The sequence below is a fragment of the Eulemur rufifrons genome, chromosome 10 (genome assembly GCF_041146395.1).
Source record: "Eulemur rufifrons isolate Redbay chromosome 10, OSU_ERuf_1, whole genome shotgun sequence".
Lineage (NCBI taxonomy): Eukaryota > Metazoa > Chordata > Mammalia > Primates > Lemuridae > Eulemur > Eulemur rufifrons.
Genome location: NC_090992.1, coordinates 34,499,217 through 34,515,379, shown reverse-complemented (window position 1 = coordinate 34,515,379; position 16,163 = coordinate 34,499,217). Strand labels below are relative to the sequence as shown.

The window sequence follows — 16,163 nt, the reverse complement described above, 5'->3', positions numbered from 1 at the left end:
AGGAGCCTCCCCCAAGGTCTTAGAATCAATTAGCTGAAGATTTAGAACACATACCTGCTGACTCTCCAGCCAGTGCATTTTTTTGCTGCATCAGGCCATTTTGTTCATTGTAAGCTGTTTCAACATCATGGAAGTAGAAATGCCGGTTTCTCCCTTCTCCCTTCTCCCCCTTTCCGTGCTGGGTAGAGTTGTAAATGTTTTTTATGAATAAAAACAATGTAAAGTTGAAGTGATGATTACTTAATAAATGTAGTTTGTATGGCAGATGCTTTCTGTCACAGTTGACAGAGGGGAACATAAAAAGGTATCCCTGGTGGAAGAGTGCCAGGTGGGGTGGCCAGCTGGATCCAGAGAGCCCAAGAAAGATAATTCTTACTTCAGAGGAAGCCCTAGGCTGGAGATTGCGTTCTCAGAGTTCTCTCCCTTCTCATAGGAAACCCTCTTCTTAATCATACTCTCACATTCTCACTCAGGAGAATCCCACTATTAAAGTGTTGCTGAATGGAGAACCTATAATGTTGAAAAAGGAAAGCAGAAAGGGAAAGGAACTTGCCGAGATGCTGCATCACAGTTTTGCATGGAAGCTTCAGGTCTCTGTCAGTCAGACATCACCTTTCCCCTCTAGCGTCCCAGGGTATTGGGGAGGGGGTCCATATATTAGGGCCTGGAGAAATTTGCAAATTCATCTACTCAATAGATACTTGCTGAGCATTGGGTACTGTGCTAGGTACTGGAGCTGGAAAGATGAGTATGACAGATGCTGCTCCCGCCCTCACGGAGCTTCTAGACCAGCAAGAGAGACAGATATGAAATATATCCTGTATTTTCTCCATTCTAAAATACAAATACTTTTTTCTTCATATTTTAGTTTTTCTAAAATCAGGAATTTCTTACAATTATGTATATTTAATGTGGTGGTATTCCCCCCTTTTTTTCCTGCTCAGTTTGAAAGTGCATTTTATAATCTGTGGTGGTGCGAATCAGGAAAATACAGTGGTTCAATAACCACAGTCACAATAAGGAAAAATATGCGGTGCAATGAACACTATTTTAAGCAAGTACTCATTTTCTCCTTCTTAGACTCTAGGTGGCTAGTGCTGAAGTGCTGTGTACATAAGAATCACATGGGTGTTCACTGGACATGCAGGTATTGGTACCTAGAGAGGCCTGGGATCAGATTGGGTGTGTGGGTAGAGGGGATTGTGCAAGTTCATAAAGCTCCCATGCAATTCTGATGCAGGTGGTCTGTGGTGGACCACACTTTGAGAAACTCTGCTGCAGATTATCAAGCAGGGGTTTGCAACCTCGTTGCACACTGGAATCACCTGGTATCTTTTCAAACAACTAATGTGCAAACCAAACCCCAGACCAATTAAATCAGAACCTCTGGAAGTGGGACCCATAGGCAACAGTATTTTTGAAAGCTCCCCAGGTGATGCCCAAACATGTTCAAGTTTGAGAACCACTCTTGCCCTGTCACCCTGGGCTGCCCTCCACCATGCTGTGATGTACCATGAAGGTCCTCACCAGATGCCAGCACCATGCTCTAGGACTTCCCAGCCTCTAGAACTGTGAAGTAAATAAACTTTTTTCTTTATATATATATAAAAAAAAAGTTTGAGAACCATGGCAATCCAGGGGTAAGGATCAGAGCAGTGCTTCTGAACCATCCATGGGCATAAGAATCACCTGGGTTCTTTTTAAAATGCAGACTGTGAGTCAGCAAGTCTGGGGAGTGGGGCCTGGGATTCTGCCTTTCTGACGGGCTCGCAGGGGATGCCTATGCATGCAGGCTGCTGGTGCGTGGGCCACATTTTGAGGAACATGGGAAGACAGAGCCAATTCAGAGTTTTTGAGGTAATGAAAAATAGCCCAGAGGTTTTTATTCTTTTATTTTTATTTTGTTTTTTGTCTATAAGACCACCTTCTCAAATGGTTCCCAAATTCTAGTCCATGGACTGAACCAGCTGCATCAGAATTACTCTGAAGCTTGATACAGATAAAGACATGGATGGATTGTAGGCTTACACTGGAGATTCTGAGTCTATCATTGATAATGATATTAGTAGGGCTGTGTATATGCTGGACTTTTTATGTCCAGTATCAGCTCATTTAATCTTCACTACAACTCTATTAAATAGGTAATATTTTTCCCCCATGATTCAGATTAAAAAACTGAGGCTTTGAGGGGTTAAATACTCTGCACTAGTTTAGAGTAGTCTTGATAAGCTCTATTTTTAAAAGTTCCCTGAATGCTGATGAAGTTTTATCTCCCTGTGGAAAAGGAAATCTCAAATAAAGGTATCCTGTGTTTCCTGACAGATTAACCGTAAATATGAATCTGTTTGTATTAACTTTACATCTATCTATTTGCATTTAAAACATGAAAATGCATCTAGACAGAAAAGGCTTCAATTTTAGGAATATGAAAATTTTATATAATGGAGAAGGAGCAAATATTTTTAAGGAATATCTTTGAAATAATGCAATAATTATCTGATAAAACAATAGTAAAATTCATTTCAGAGATTTATTGAGCACAGATGAAGACTGCTGAATTGTCCTTCAAAAGGAAATAGAAAAATGTTTGCTATATCAGTACAATGGAATGCCTTTCAGCCACTACACACAGTGGTTATAGAAAAACATTTACTGGCATGGAAGAGAGTTTACAATGTAATATGAGATATAAAACAATATTTATAGCATGATCTTATTTTTCTTTAAAAGTTACAGTAATTAAAATATATTTATCCGAAGAATAAAGTTATGGGTGGTTATATACCAAGATGTTAATAGTAGTTCTCTCTGGGTAGTGGGGTTATGGGTATTCCTTCTTTCTTTCATTTTTTTTTTTATCTGAATATCGATTAAGCTCCTGCTTTGTGACTGACATGATTCCAAGCATTATGGGGAATAAATGGAAGTGTTTGGGCTGATTCCATCCTTACAGAACTAACTGGATCTATAATAGATTAAACAAAAATATATCAGCCATCTTTTTATTTAACCCATTCTGTGCTTATAAAGGGAAACTGTGGGTTAATTTATGGTTCTCTGCCAGCCATTGTCCCTCTCCCCCAACTCCCATCTGCTTCCCTTTCCACCTGCGCATCCACCCATTTGTCCCTTCATCCTTCTTTTTATCATTCAATGAACATTCGCTATGTATCTGCTATGTATCTCTCACTAATACTGTCTGCTATCTAGATGCTCGTTGTCTTTTTTTAAAAAAAAATAAACTTTTAATTTTGGAATAATTTTAGATTTACAGATGATAGTTGCAAAGACAGTGCAGACAGTTCCCATATCCCTTCACCTAGTTTCAGTTTTCTCTAATGTTATTACCTTACATTACTGTGGCACATTTGGCAAAACTAGGAAGCCAACATTAGGACATTACTAGTCACTCTAGACTTTATTCACATTTTACCAGTTTTCTCAGTAATGTCACCTTTCTGTTCCAGGATCCAATCCAGGATGCTACATTGCATTTTGTTGTCAATTCTCCTTAGTCTCCTCTGGTCTGTAATAGTTTCTTGTACTTTCTTTGTTTTTGATAATCTTGGATCGTGGTAGTTTTGAGGAATATCGGTCAGTTATTTTTGTAGAACGTCCCTTAATTTGGATTTATCTGATGTGTTCTTGTGATTAGACTGGGGTTATGGGTTTTGGGAAAGAATACCACTGAGTGAAGTCCCCTTGTCATCACATCAGATCCAGGATACCCGATATCCACATGACATTCTTGATGATGTTAAATTGATCATTCGGTTAAAGTAATATTTGCAGGTTTCTCCACTGTAAATTTACTGTGTTTTCCCCTGGCTGTGAGTCACTGAGCCCAGCCACCCTCAAGGACAGGAAGGATTAAGTTTCCTGAAGGAGGGCAGTATCTATAAGTTTTGTTGGAAATCTTTAAGGAATACTTGTCCCTTCACCTTCGCTGATTTATTCCATTACTTATAGCAGTATGGACTCATATTTATTTTATACTTTGGGTTATAATTCAACACTACATTATTTTTTTGCTTAAATTGTTTCCACCTTGGCCACTGAGAGTCTTGCAGTTGGCTCCTGGGTCCCCTTGGCATGCTCCCACCCTTCTATTTTTTGAGTACCTCCTTCTTTTCTGGTGCTACAAGATGCTCCAGGATCATCTTGTATTTTCTCTGTCCAAGCCCTGGAATTAGCAATGTGTCCCAGGAGCCCTGATTTCTTTTCCTGGAGAATGTTATGGAGAAATCAAGATGTGGTTGCTGGGTACTCATTGTCTTTGAGAGGAAGGAGGCAGAAAAAGTGAAGAATGTTATGTGTAACGTACAAAGAGCTATGGAAGCAGGGAGGACAGAGTAGCTACTTCTGCCAAGGGAAGTCTTCACTGGAGAAATGGTATTTTAAGTTGAGTGGAGTTTTCTAGACAGAAGTCGGGGTTGGGGGAAGAGGGATGGGAAAGGGGTGGGAGAAAGTATATGTTAGCAAAATTAAGGGCAACTGGCTTTTTAATTTGATCTGACTGTAGACTTACAAATGGTAGTGGCCCTTTTTGATTTCTCATTAACATAAAAATTAGTCATTTTCACAGATTGCATTTCTTTAAGGGAGAATTTTCTCTATGTAAGTCCTGATTGTTGACTGTCCTCCCTCCTTCCCTGTCTTCCTTCCAGTCTTTCTTCCTCCTAAATGTAACTAGTTCTTACTCTCGGCCAGGCCAAGGCCAGGCTCAGAGGGTGCAGAGAAGAATTTGACAACTCCTTCCAGCAAGAAGTTTTCTAGTCCAGTGTCAGATCCTTTGCTCTCTTCTGTTCCATTTAGCCCTTTACCAAGTGTCTGATTTTTAATTCTTTGCAGAAAGCATAAAAAGTAAAGAGGAAGTACTAGCAATGTCTGTATTGTGAATGTGACATGATACTTGACTCACTCGAAAGTCTTTTCTGTTCACAGATAACAATTGGTGTATATGATCCCTGTAACTTAGCCCAGTACCCTGGATGGCCTTTGAGGAATTTTTTGGTCCTAGCAGCCCACAGATGGTATTTACAAGAGTGTGTCTGTCTGTCTTTGTCTGTATGTTTTCGACAGTGTGTCTGCCTGTGTCTATATCTCTGTTTTTTCAAATGTATTTTTATATTTTTGTCATGATAATAAATAGATCAGATAATAAATCAATCAGTCATGATCCAATTTCCATGCTGGTGAGCCCTTAAACAGGTCTGTTAGGAAGTTTCGGACTCTAGTCATACTGTGCTAAAGATATTTTAGACTGTGGTAGGGTGGGTAGCCAGAGGTCTGTCACTGAAATTCTGAAGCCTTCTCTTCCAGCTGTCTGGGTTGCTTTCAGAATTTTTCTGTTGCTATTATCCTCCATTTTTCCTAACCCTAAAATAATTAAACCATAGGGTATCTAAAAGGCCAATATATATTTGAAAAGATGCCCAACATCATTAGTCATCAGTGAAATTAAAACCATAATGAGATGCTAATACATATCCACCAAAAGGACTTAACAAAAATGAACATACCAAGTATGTCGAAGATGTGAAGCAATTGGAACTCTGAAACACTGCTGAAAAAATGTTGGGCAATCTACCAAAGTTAAAAATATCTATGGCTGAGCAATGTCACTATCAAGTGTAGTATGCACAGAAGTGCATATGTAGATTTAAGCAAAACACATACAAGAATGTTTATAGCAGCATTATTCTTAACAAAAAAACTGGAAATAACTCACGTGCCCTTCAATAATGAAATGAAGAATAAATTGTAGTGTACCCCTTACAATGGAATGCCATGTTGCAGTGAATCTGAATGAATTACTAATACATGTATCAACATGGATGAATTTAAAAAATATAATGTTGAATGAAATAAGCTGGACCCAAAAGAATACATATGCTATGATCTTATTTGTGTAATGTTCAAAACAGGCAAAACCAATGTGTGGATTTAGGAGTTAGAGTAGTTGTTACTTTTGAAGGGGGTGGTTAATGACAGAGAAGGCATGAGACAGTCTCCTTTATACTTGGGATTTGTGTGATTTTCTTTCCCTGCTTTACTTATATAAAAATGTTTATTTGAAATTATGAAGATAGATAAGTTATAGATTGTCCCCAGAGAGATACAGTCTGTCATTATCCAGGTGGTAAGTCTGTATAGTGCAAATGGGCTTCTAACTACTAACTGAGGTGCCATTTCATAAAATGGAAGTTCAGATGGGGAGAAAGGGAACCAGAAGAACCCATGTTTTAGAGGTTCTTTTTTAATGTCTTATGAGCATTTTTTCCCTGAATTTAAAAGATTTGTTTGTCTGAATTATTTATCTGCAATGTGATTGTTATATAAAATTCACCTAGAATGAAATCACAGCCAATTCATTGTTCAACCTCTAAACGCTTGGACAGAGGAAGCATATGTGAATATGCTCAAAAATCTCTCAGAAGTTAAGGCCATCCCCCAAGGGTGTCAGTGAGGCATAATTACAGTGAATTGAATTCTCTCCAACTGATTTGCTGAAGCTCTTATGTGAGCCCTTTTTTTTCTTCCCTAAAAAAAAAAAAATTAAATAAATAAAAATCCGGGGCATGACAACAGGAGTGGCAGTTTCCAGTCTGTTGAAGTCCTTTGCTTCCGCGACCGTACCATGCAGGGGGCCAGAGATGTTACCCACAGCATCATCTTCGAAGTGAAGCTTCCAGAAATGGCGTTTAGCCCAGGTAATTTGCCGGTCTTTGAGAATGCATATAATTATCATTTATCAGAAACTGAATCGGGTTTTCTTTCTTTTCATCCCTTCACAATGGCAGCAGAAGGGAGAGAAAAGTACAACTTCCTCTTTGCCAGCACAACCACCTACTTTGAACAGAGGGCACGCTCTGCTATTCAGACGGGAACAAAGGCAAGGATTGTCACCAGGACATTTTCTCCAGGCAGTTTTTTTAGTCTTGATGATTTTTTCCCCTAGTTTTCATTTTCATTTTTGTTTAGCACAAAATCTTTATTCCCGTCCATGCTTGGAGGATGTAATATTAATGTACTTACGTATTTATTTATTATATACTTAAAGTTGTGTGTGATCCCATTCTCCATGTAGTAAACTGGTCAGTAAAAGTGTCATTTCTCCTTCCACATTTAATATTTTCATTCGATCCTGCGTGACAGACATCAGCTATTATTCCTGTTTTGTAAATTCAGAAACTTTGTGAAACATTTTATCTATAGAGATATATGTGTGTATGCATATATATGTACATATGTACACACATTTATGTATATTTATATTTTTACATATGTCACAGAAATAGAATACATACTCAAATTTGAGTGAAATAAGGAGAATAATGCCCAACTCACAGAGTATTCTTTATGAGTAATCCATGCCCTGTGTCAAAGATAGAGCACAATGTCTGGCATGTCATAGATGCTTGCTAAATGTTATTTTATGCTAATTTCCTATCTCATGGGAAACCTAGTACTTTTATACCTCTCGCCAAGATAGTCCCTCATATCCATATGACCTATATGCTCTCACATATATAGTTTGATTTGTGCCTCACAACATCCCCATAGTTCCAAGGCATATTTCTTTCTTTAAACCATAGGTATGCCTTAAAGCATGTGTGTGTGGGAGGGAAGGGGTTGTCAAAATCTCTTCTGAGATATTAATATCTTTCCTAGAGTGCAAAAGTCAGGATTCAGGATTGGCTCGGGTGACATTCTACCAGCAATTCTGTGCTCCAGCACGTATGTCTTAAACAGACTTCTGGGAAAGATTGACAGAATACTCTGCTTGATCAGTCAAAGGAGGAAACTATTTTTAGTTTAGAGCCTTAAGAAATCCTTTGCCTTTCTGCTGTCTTTAGATATTTGTATTGGATTTAGCACCCTCTTCTGGCATATTCTAAAATAGCTTCTATGTAGTATTAACTTATGTGCCATGCCAGGCACCTTCCAGTAGCACTCAATCCTGCCAACCACCCTGCAGGGAGATACTTTTCATTTTTATGGTAAAGTCACTGAATTACTCTTACTCTCTACTCTCTGTAATAAGGCTAAATGCTCGATAATGCTGACATTCAAACTCAGGAACCACCATACGTTTCCATCTGAAAAAGGTTTTCTATTGTCTAATAATGCTTCCAATACATCTTCTTTATGCTTGATACTGAATGTGGATTATTTAGTTTAGGAAAGGCAGATGAATTTCTTGTTTTTTGCATAAATTAATGTTTTCCCTCTTAGCTGTAAATAAAACTTTATAAATAGTTATTCTGTATCATAATGTGAGCTGAAAGTAGTATTATGGTAGTACTTTTGAGTATTTCCAAGGCATACCATAGTTGCAATGGTATATGAAGTATTATTTTAAATACCCTATATCATCTTTTGCTCCCTCTGGGTGTAGCCATGCTCATTCTCCATAGCTGGTATAGACTATTCTGGCACCTGGCAAAAAGAGGCAGCAGACACTATAGGGGTGGGAGGATCCCGTCACTCATCTTAACTCTAACCCTTCATGTGCCCCTCCTGGTTGCCCAACTGTGGGAGAACAGCCCCGAATTTTCCCCTAAAAAATATTTTCACATTAATTTGGGGTATGTTGTAGGGGTATAGGTTATATGGAGGTAAGTATTGTAAACTAAATATTATTGTCATAATGTATTTTTTTCATTATTAAGTTTAAGCTACATCTAATTTTCTTTAAATGGCTGTCACCTTTTTGGTAAGAGATGGGGATCTTGCTATGTCGTTCAGTCTGGCCTTGAACTCCTACACTCAAGCAATCCTCCTGCCTAAGCCTTCTGAGTACCTGGGACTCTAGGCACCAGCCCAGTGGCTGTAGCCTTTTGAGTATAGAGGTCTTTTAATTTGAGATGATACTTTGTTTTTGTCTTATGATTTCTTATCTGTAACAGGAGAAAACCTAGGCTGGGGTTATTGATTATGGTGCTAGGCTGTGATTTTTGTAATTCTTGTCAAGTTCCCATGCTATGAATTCGAGAAGTGTTTTTTAACATAAGAATAGTAAGAAAATCAAACAAAATATGTATCAATAGCAGTTCTAAACTTCTTTTTTCCCCCCAAAAAAGAATTCTAAAGTCTTAACCACTTTAAGAACTCAAGTCTATTATTTCAGTTTTTGTTTTTCATGGCATTAAAAAAAAGGGCCACACCATAGTGCCTGATTTAAAACGGAAAGGGACATTTGTTTTCTGGCTTCTTGCTGTGAGTGACACCCCCAGCCAAACTGGGGCCTACGTACTTTCAAGGATAATTGGCTCCATGGTTTCTTTTTGGTCATCCGATCCCAGAAACAAAAGATTGTGTAAAGGAAATCAATACCTTCTAGAGCCCGAAATTATATAGAGCAATACTGTTTTAAACAAAAACAAACATCAAAACCTAAAAAGTTTCCCAAGGAAGGGAAAATAGAAATGTTGATAGAAATCTAAAAGTAGGAGTATGATGGCCAGTCATGGTGGCTCACACCTGTAACCCCAGCACTCTGGGAGCCCGAGGCAGGAGAATTGCTTGAGGCCAGGAGTTCGAGATCAGCCTGAACAGGAGTGAGGCCCTGTCTCATCAAAATTAGAAAAATTAGCTGGGTGCAGTGAGTACTCAGGAGGCTGAGGCAGGAAGATCACTTGAGCCCATGAGTGTGAGGTTGCAGTGAGCTATGATGATGCCACTGCACTCTAGCCTGGGTGACAGAGTGAGACCCTGTCTCATAAAAAAAAAAAAAAGTAAGAGTACAGCCAAAGAAAACAAGTGTACAATGTACAAAACAAAAAATGAAATTCTTCTTACTAATCATACATCTTACCTTTAAGTCAAGGACCTTCAGAGACTGTTACTTAAGGTCGACATTGGAGGTTATGCTGGAAGTACAGATGGTGGCTGGGTGAATTCTCTGGTTAGGAATTGAGGCTTTAATGTGAGCAGTGAGATTCAATGAGAAAGGGAGAGTGACGGAGGTCCTGAGATGCAGGGAGTGGAAGAGAGTGGGTAGCCTCTGCTAGTGAGATCTACAAGGCTCTGGTACCACTACGGGAAGCAAGGCCGCCATTAACGTGAAGAGGTAGCAGGAGTGGTCTACAGAGCAATGGAGATCTTTAAGAGAATTTTGCAACCATAGGATAGCACAGCATTTCCCTGAATGTGTCCCATGAGATTTTAATTGTTGTGGGATGATGGAGGGAGATATGGAGAGCTTTGTAAGTTTGGGAAACACAAAGCCAAATCAAATAAAGTGGTTTCTTTCTGCAGGCTTCTCAGAACTTTTATCTCCCTCATGTGCAATATGAACTTCCAGATTTGGGTCGTAGTGGGGGCTGGATATAAAATACAGATTTAAGTATAGCAGCATTTCCCGAATCTGTTTCGCCACAGGATCTTTATCCTCTGAGAACATTAGGTAGGGTGTGCTTTGGGAACTGCTGGAATTGGAGTTACAGCGGCTCCCATAGAGGGGGTTAAAAGAGGGCAGTGGAGAATGGATAAGTCAGGGAAGGGAAGGGGTAGTTCAGAATGGATAAAGATGAGCTTAAAGAACAGAGCAGCGTAACAGAGGGACAGTCGCCTTGGATTGTGATCTGCACACAGATGTTGAGAGGCCAAGCAGAGGGACCTGGTAAGGATGGGCAACAGAAGGGACATACTGAACTTAATGGGTCAACTCCCAGTAGGGACTTCAATGGAAAGTATGCCCCTTAGTTAGAGAGCCTGCCACAGGGTTCTGCCTCCCCCACATATGTCTTTTTGGGGGAAACTTTGCGTAATGTCAGAAATTGAGGCAACTTGGGCCAGAGTTGAGGGCTATTTCAGAAGCTGCTGCACAGGAAGACTGTGCTCTAGTCTGATGATCTCTAAACAAGATTCCCAGTCGTTGAGGAAGATGAGGAGGTAACTGTGGCAAGTAGATGAGAATTCAGGACCTGGGACCTCCCTGAGAAAGGAGTGAACTAAAACCTTGACATCGCATGGGCCATTGTGAATGTTGACCTTTTTAAGCAAGCTTTGCTGCTTGACCTATTGGTTTGTATTCTCCCCTCCTTCATTAAACTTAGTATTTTATTTGCCTTAAGATTGTCCTAAAGCGGTTGGATGGGAAAAGAACCAGAAAGGAGGCATGGGACCGAGGATGGTGAACCTCAGTGAATGTATGGACCCTAAAAGGTATATTTCGGAAGCTGTTTTCTCCAGTGGGGCTTTTCACACGCCAGGTTCTGTCAGGCCGACGCTGCATTGTGTATTCAGTTCAGCGTTGCCATTCATATTGACGGGGAGTGTCACTCTGCTCTCTGCCACCTAACTCTTAAGTTTGGACATAAGAATTAGTATTAACTGTAGATACCCTGAAGGCACACAGTTCATCTGTTCTTCTAGACATTCTACATTTTGTTCTTGCTTCAAGTTCAGACTCTCAGACTGGTATACCCATACTGCCTTTTAGTTCTTTATTCATTGCCCTTTGGCCTTGTCCTGTTGGCCCACATTGAAGGATATTATAAGAAGTATTTCAGGGAAACTGGTATTGTATTTGAGGGTGAACGTAAGTGCATTCTTTATTAGGGAGACATGGGAGCAATTTCTGTTTTTAGTACTAGGAAAAACTTTCCTTTTAATCAGTTGGTGTGTTTTTGTTCATGGACACAATGACTGTTACAACTGGGCATGCTTTTCTTTTCACCTTGGCTGCTAGGAGCTCAGTGTCAAATTTGTGGCTCACCACTAGCAATTGCACATGACTACAATGGCATGAGTTCCATGTGGGAACCTTTCTCCAACCTGCTTATCCTCAAGCTCCTTCTTCTTTTCCCTTTGATCCCAATTTCCTTATTGTTTATTTCTTGTTTTCTCCCATAACTACTTTATATTTTGGGGGCCATAAATGAGTGACTGACTGAATAAATAAATCTCTCATTTTCTAGGTTAGCCGAGTCATCGGTGGATCTAAATCTCAAATTGATGTGTTGGAGATTGGTCCCTACTTTAGACTTGGACAAGGTTGTGTCTGTCAAATGTCTGCTGCTTGGAGCCGGCACCTTGGGTTGTAATGTAGCTAGGACATTAATGGTAAGTTTGTGGGGGGCAAAGTGGCACCTTTGAAGCCGTGGCTTCTCTTCTTGTTTCACTCTACATGATTGCCTTCCATCTCCCAGATTCCTCCTCCCCTCCTTCTCTCCCTCCCTTCCTTTTTTCTTTTTTCAGTGTCTTTTTAGTTAGCAAAGAAAAATATGCTTTTATTAAAAGCTAGAAACAGAAAATCTTCCTCCACACCCATCCCAAGTCCCAGTTCGCAGAATTAAGCAGACCTCGTAGATCAGTGTGTAACGTATCTTTCCCAGATGTTACGTTGGCATATTTAAACAGAGAGACTTTGTGGTCTTTGCTGTTATGTATTTATATTTACAAAAATTGCATCATAGCATACTGTCTGTAACAGGTTTTTATTTTTAACTTGATAAAAAAAATAATTGTGGCTATCTTTCTGTTTCCATACTATGTATCTGTGGTATTTTGCTATATGACTATGTCCTCAGTTTATTTAATCAATTTTAGGTTATTTTCCATTATAGACTCTACTCTCTATTAGAGAAGATCTTTATACTTATATATTTACATATCCATAAGATTATCTCTTTAGGAAAAAAGCCCTAGATGTGGAATCCCTATGTTAGAATGTACAATTTTTATATATATATATATATATATATTTTTTTTTTTTTTTTAACTTTTCTAAAACTAAATTACCTTCCAAAACCATTATCCTAGTCGATACTCCTGGAGACACCTGAGAGACAGAGCTTTTTTCCACACTTTCCAAAATAGGATAATATCAACTTTTAAAATCTTTGTCAACACAGTCAGTTAACAAGTAACATTTTATTGTTCTAATATGCATTTATTTAATTAGCAAATGTGAGTTTATTTCTTTTGTGATTAATGATTTTTTGAAAAAAATGGAAAATCATCATTTTTCCATCTTTATCAAATACTAAATCCCCTTATGTACCTGAGTCTCTTTTTGGATTCTCTATTTTGACCCATTGATCTATTTTATTTTTTATTCCTACATTCCTACTCACTGTTTTAGTTGGAATTACAATACATTTATAGATAAATTAGAAGGGATCAATGTCTTTCTGACATTGATCCTTAGTTCCAGAAGTGTGGTTTATCTGTTAATTTAATTAGATAATTTTTGTCTTTTAGTAGCTTTTTCTTTATATAGGCTTTGCACATGTCTTATTTAGTTTAAATATGTTATTTTTAAATATTTAATTTTTTTTTTCATTTAAAGATATTTTTCCCAGTTGACCATTACTGGGATATAGGAAAGATAGTGAGTTTTGCATGTTTATCTTTATCTAGCCATTTTTCTAAGCTCTCGTAGTTCTAATGATTTTTTGTTTGACTCTTTTGAATTCTGGAGGTTGATAGTATTCCTCACCAACATTTATATCTCTGTTTCTTTTCCCTGTCTTGTAAGATTGGCTGGAACTCCATAGTAATGTTGAGGAATAGCAATGAGAGTTGACATCTTTGTTTTGTTAATGGCTTTAATGAGAATGCCTCTTGTTTTTACTTTTAATTTTGATATTGTTTTCTGCTAAATATTCATTATAAGTTAAAGAAGGTGATTTCTATTTCTTTGCATTTATATCAGAAATCAATGGTGAGCTTTATCAGATACATCTATCAAGATAATCAAAGTATTCTAATGTTAAGCTTTCCTAGAATAAACCCTATTTGTCCATGGTATCTTATTCTTCTCATATACTGTGGAGTTCAGTTGGAAATGTTTTATTTATAAATTTTACATCTGAATTCATAAGTTGGTCTATAATATTTTCCCTTGTTCTATCTTTGTATTTTTTATAGCTGAGTTTTGCTGGCTTTAAGAAATAAATGGAAAACTTTCTGCCCTTTTCTAAGCTCCAGAACAGTTTAAATATATGAATTATCTGTTCCTTGATGGTTAGGTAGAATTCAGTTATAAGTCCATCTGGGCCTGATGCCTTTTGGAATTTTGTTGGTTGAAGGGGGTGCAGGGAATCTTTGGGAACTTTTATAGATGTTTCTCTGTTGACTCACCTTTTTAGATTTTATGCTGCTTTTGAGTCCATTTGTTTTCCTAGACTATCATGCATTTCATCTAAAAAATTGACATTAAATACATATGGTGTTCTCTTATCACCTTTTAAATCTTCTCTTTATCTTTTTAAAAATCTTTCCACATTCCTAATATATATTTGTGTTTTCTCTTTTTTTCTGTTATTCAGCCTTGCCTGAGAGGCTAGTCTATTTTATGGTTTTTTTGGAGCACTAAATAAATACTTATGTATTAATTCTATAATTTTTTAAATTTTGTTTTGCTCTCAGATTCATTAATGTCTACTTTTTTCTTTATTAATTTTTTCTTTTGTGGAATTTATTGTCTATTCCTAGCTTCTAGAATTATTAGGTGCTTAGATTTTCTTAACATTTTGAAAAATTATAAAGTCAGAATACATCTATTATAGAAAATTTGTAAAGCATAAAAGTCAAAAAGGAAGAAAGAAGACACACACATTATCCTACCTCTTTTTTTACTTATCTCCTTCTAGTGTTCCTTTAATATATATTATTAAATCTTATTTGATATATGATAATGTCCCTTTCTTTTACAATTAGCATTATAAATACTTTCCTATGAAGCAATTTTTTTTTTTTTGGAGACAGGGTCTTGCTGTGTTACCCAGGCTGGGCATGAATTTGGTATCTTCCCACTTTATCCTCCTGAGTAGCTGTGACTATGGGGTGCATGCCACCACACCTGGCTAAAGCCTTCCTAATGGCTATAGAATATGTCTCCTTATATGACGAAATATAATTTACTGAAACATTCCCCTAATGTTTGGCATTAACGTAGTTTCCATTGGCCAGGCACAGTGGCTCACACCTGTAATCCTAGCACTCTGAGAGGCTGAGGCAGGAGGATTGCTTGAGCTCAGGAGTTCAAGACCAGCCTGAGCAAGAATGAGATCTTGTCTCTACTAAAAACAGAAAAATTAGCCAGGTGTGGTGGTGCTCACCTATAGTCTCAGCTACTCAGGAGGCTGAGGCAGGAGGATCACTTGAGCCCAAGGGTTTGATGTTGCTGTGAGCTAGGCTGACGCCACAGCACTCTACTCAGGGCAACAGAGTGAGACTCTGTCTCAAAAAACAAACAAAAACATTGTTTCCAACTTTTTACAATTATAAATTGTGTTGCAAAGAATATCTTTATGATTGCATCTTTGTCAGTATGTCAGATTATTTCTTAGGATAAATTGCTGGAAGTAGGTCATAGGATAGAAGTATTTTTAAGATTCTAGAAATGTTGCCAAATTGTTTTCCAGAAAAATGACACCAGTTTAACATTCTTAACCAATAAGATGGTTTTCTCACCACCACATTGTCATCAGCATTGAGTATTGTAATTTTTTTTAATCTTTGCAGATTAGCCATTTAAACTGTATAGCATTCCAGGAAGCCAAAAGTTAAGTGTGCAATACACCTGCATGTAACTAACCTATGGCATATTGGTAATGTATCTGGCTTTCTTACCACTGCCCAGCACGTTTCCAGACTGCCTTCTTTGCTATCCACTCAGAAGTTGCTTTCAGGAATGCAAAAATACTTCACAAATAAATATCCCCAGGCCGGGCGCGGTGGCTCACGCCTGTAATCCTAGCACTCTGGGAGGCCGAGGCGGGTGGATCGCTCGAGGTCAGGAGTTCGAGACCAGCCTGAGCAAGAGTGAGACCCCGTCTCTACTAAAAATAGAAAGAAATTATATGGACAACTAAATATATATATATATAGAAAAAAATTAGCCGGACATAGTGGCGCATGCCTGTAGTCCCAGCTACTTGGGAGGCTGAGGCAGGAGGATCGCTTAAGCCCAGGAGTTTGAGGTTGCTGTGAGCTAGGCTGACGCCACGGCACTCACTCTAGCCTGGGCAACAAAGTGAGACTCTGTCTCAAAAAAAAAAAAAAAAAAAAAAAAAATATCCCCAAAGCAAGCACAAATGACATTTGGATTTTCCATACCTTTATTTCCCCTCCATGGTAGGTTGCTTAGCTGGTGAAAGTAGCTTTCAAAACTGGATGGGTAGACCAGAAGGTTACCGATCTGGCCA

At 38.2% G+C, this 16,163-nt stretch overlaps 1 protein-coding gene across 2 annotated transcripts in view; it reads left to right on the top strand.

Moving 5' to 3' along the window:
- Nucleotides 1–16,163, top strand: part of ATG7 (autophagy related 7) — a 236,153-nt gene that overhangs the window by 41,349 nt on the left and 178,641 nt on the right. For both annotated transcript variants that reach the window (XM_069484422.1, XM_069484423.1), the window contains exons 8-11: nucleotides 4,945–5,033; nucleotides 6,592–6,713; nucleotides 11,082–11,172; nucleotides 11,928–12,072. In XM_069484422.1, the coding sequence (XP_069340523.1) occupies nucleotides 4,945–5,033; nucleotides 6,592–6,713; nucleotides 11,082–11,172; nucleotides 11,928–12,072 (447 nt within the window). The remainder of the gene's footprint in view (nucleotides 1–4,944; nucleotides 5,034–6,591; nucleotides 6,714–11,081; nucleotides 11,173–11,927; nucleotides 12,073–16,163) is intronic.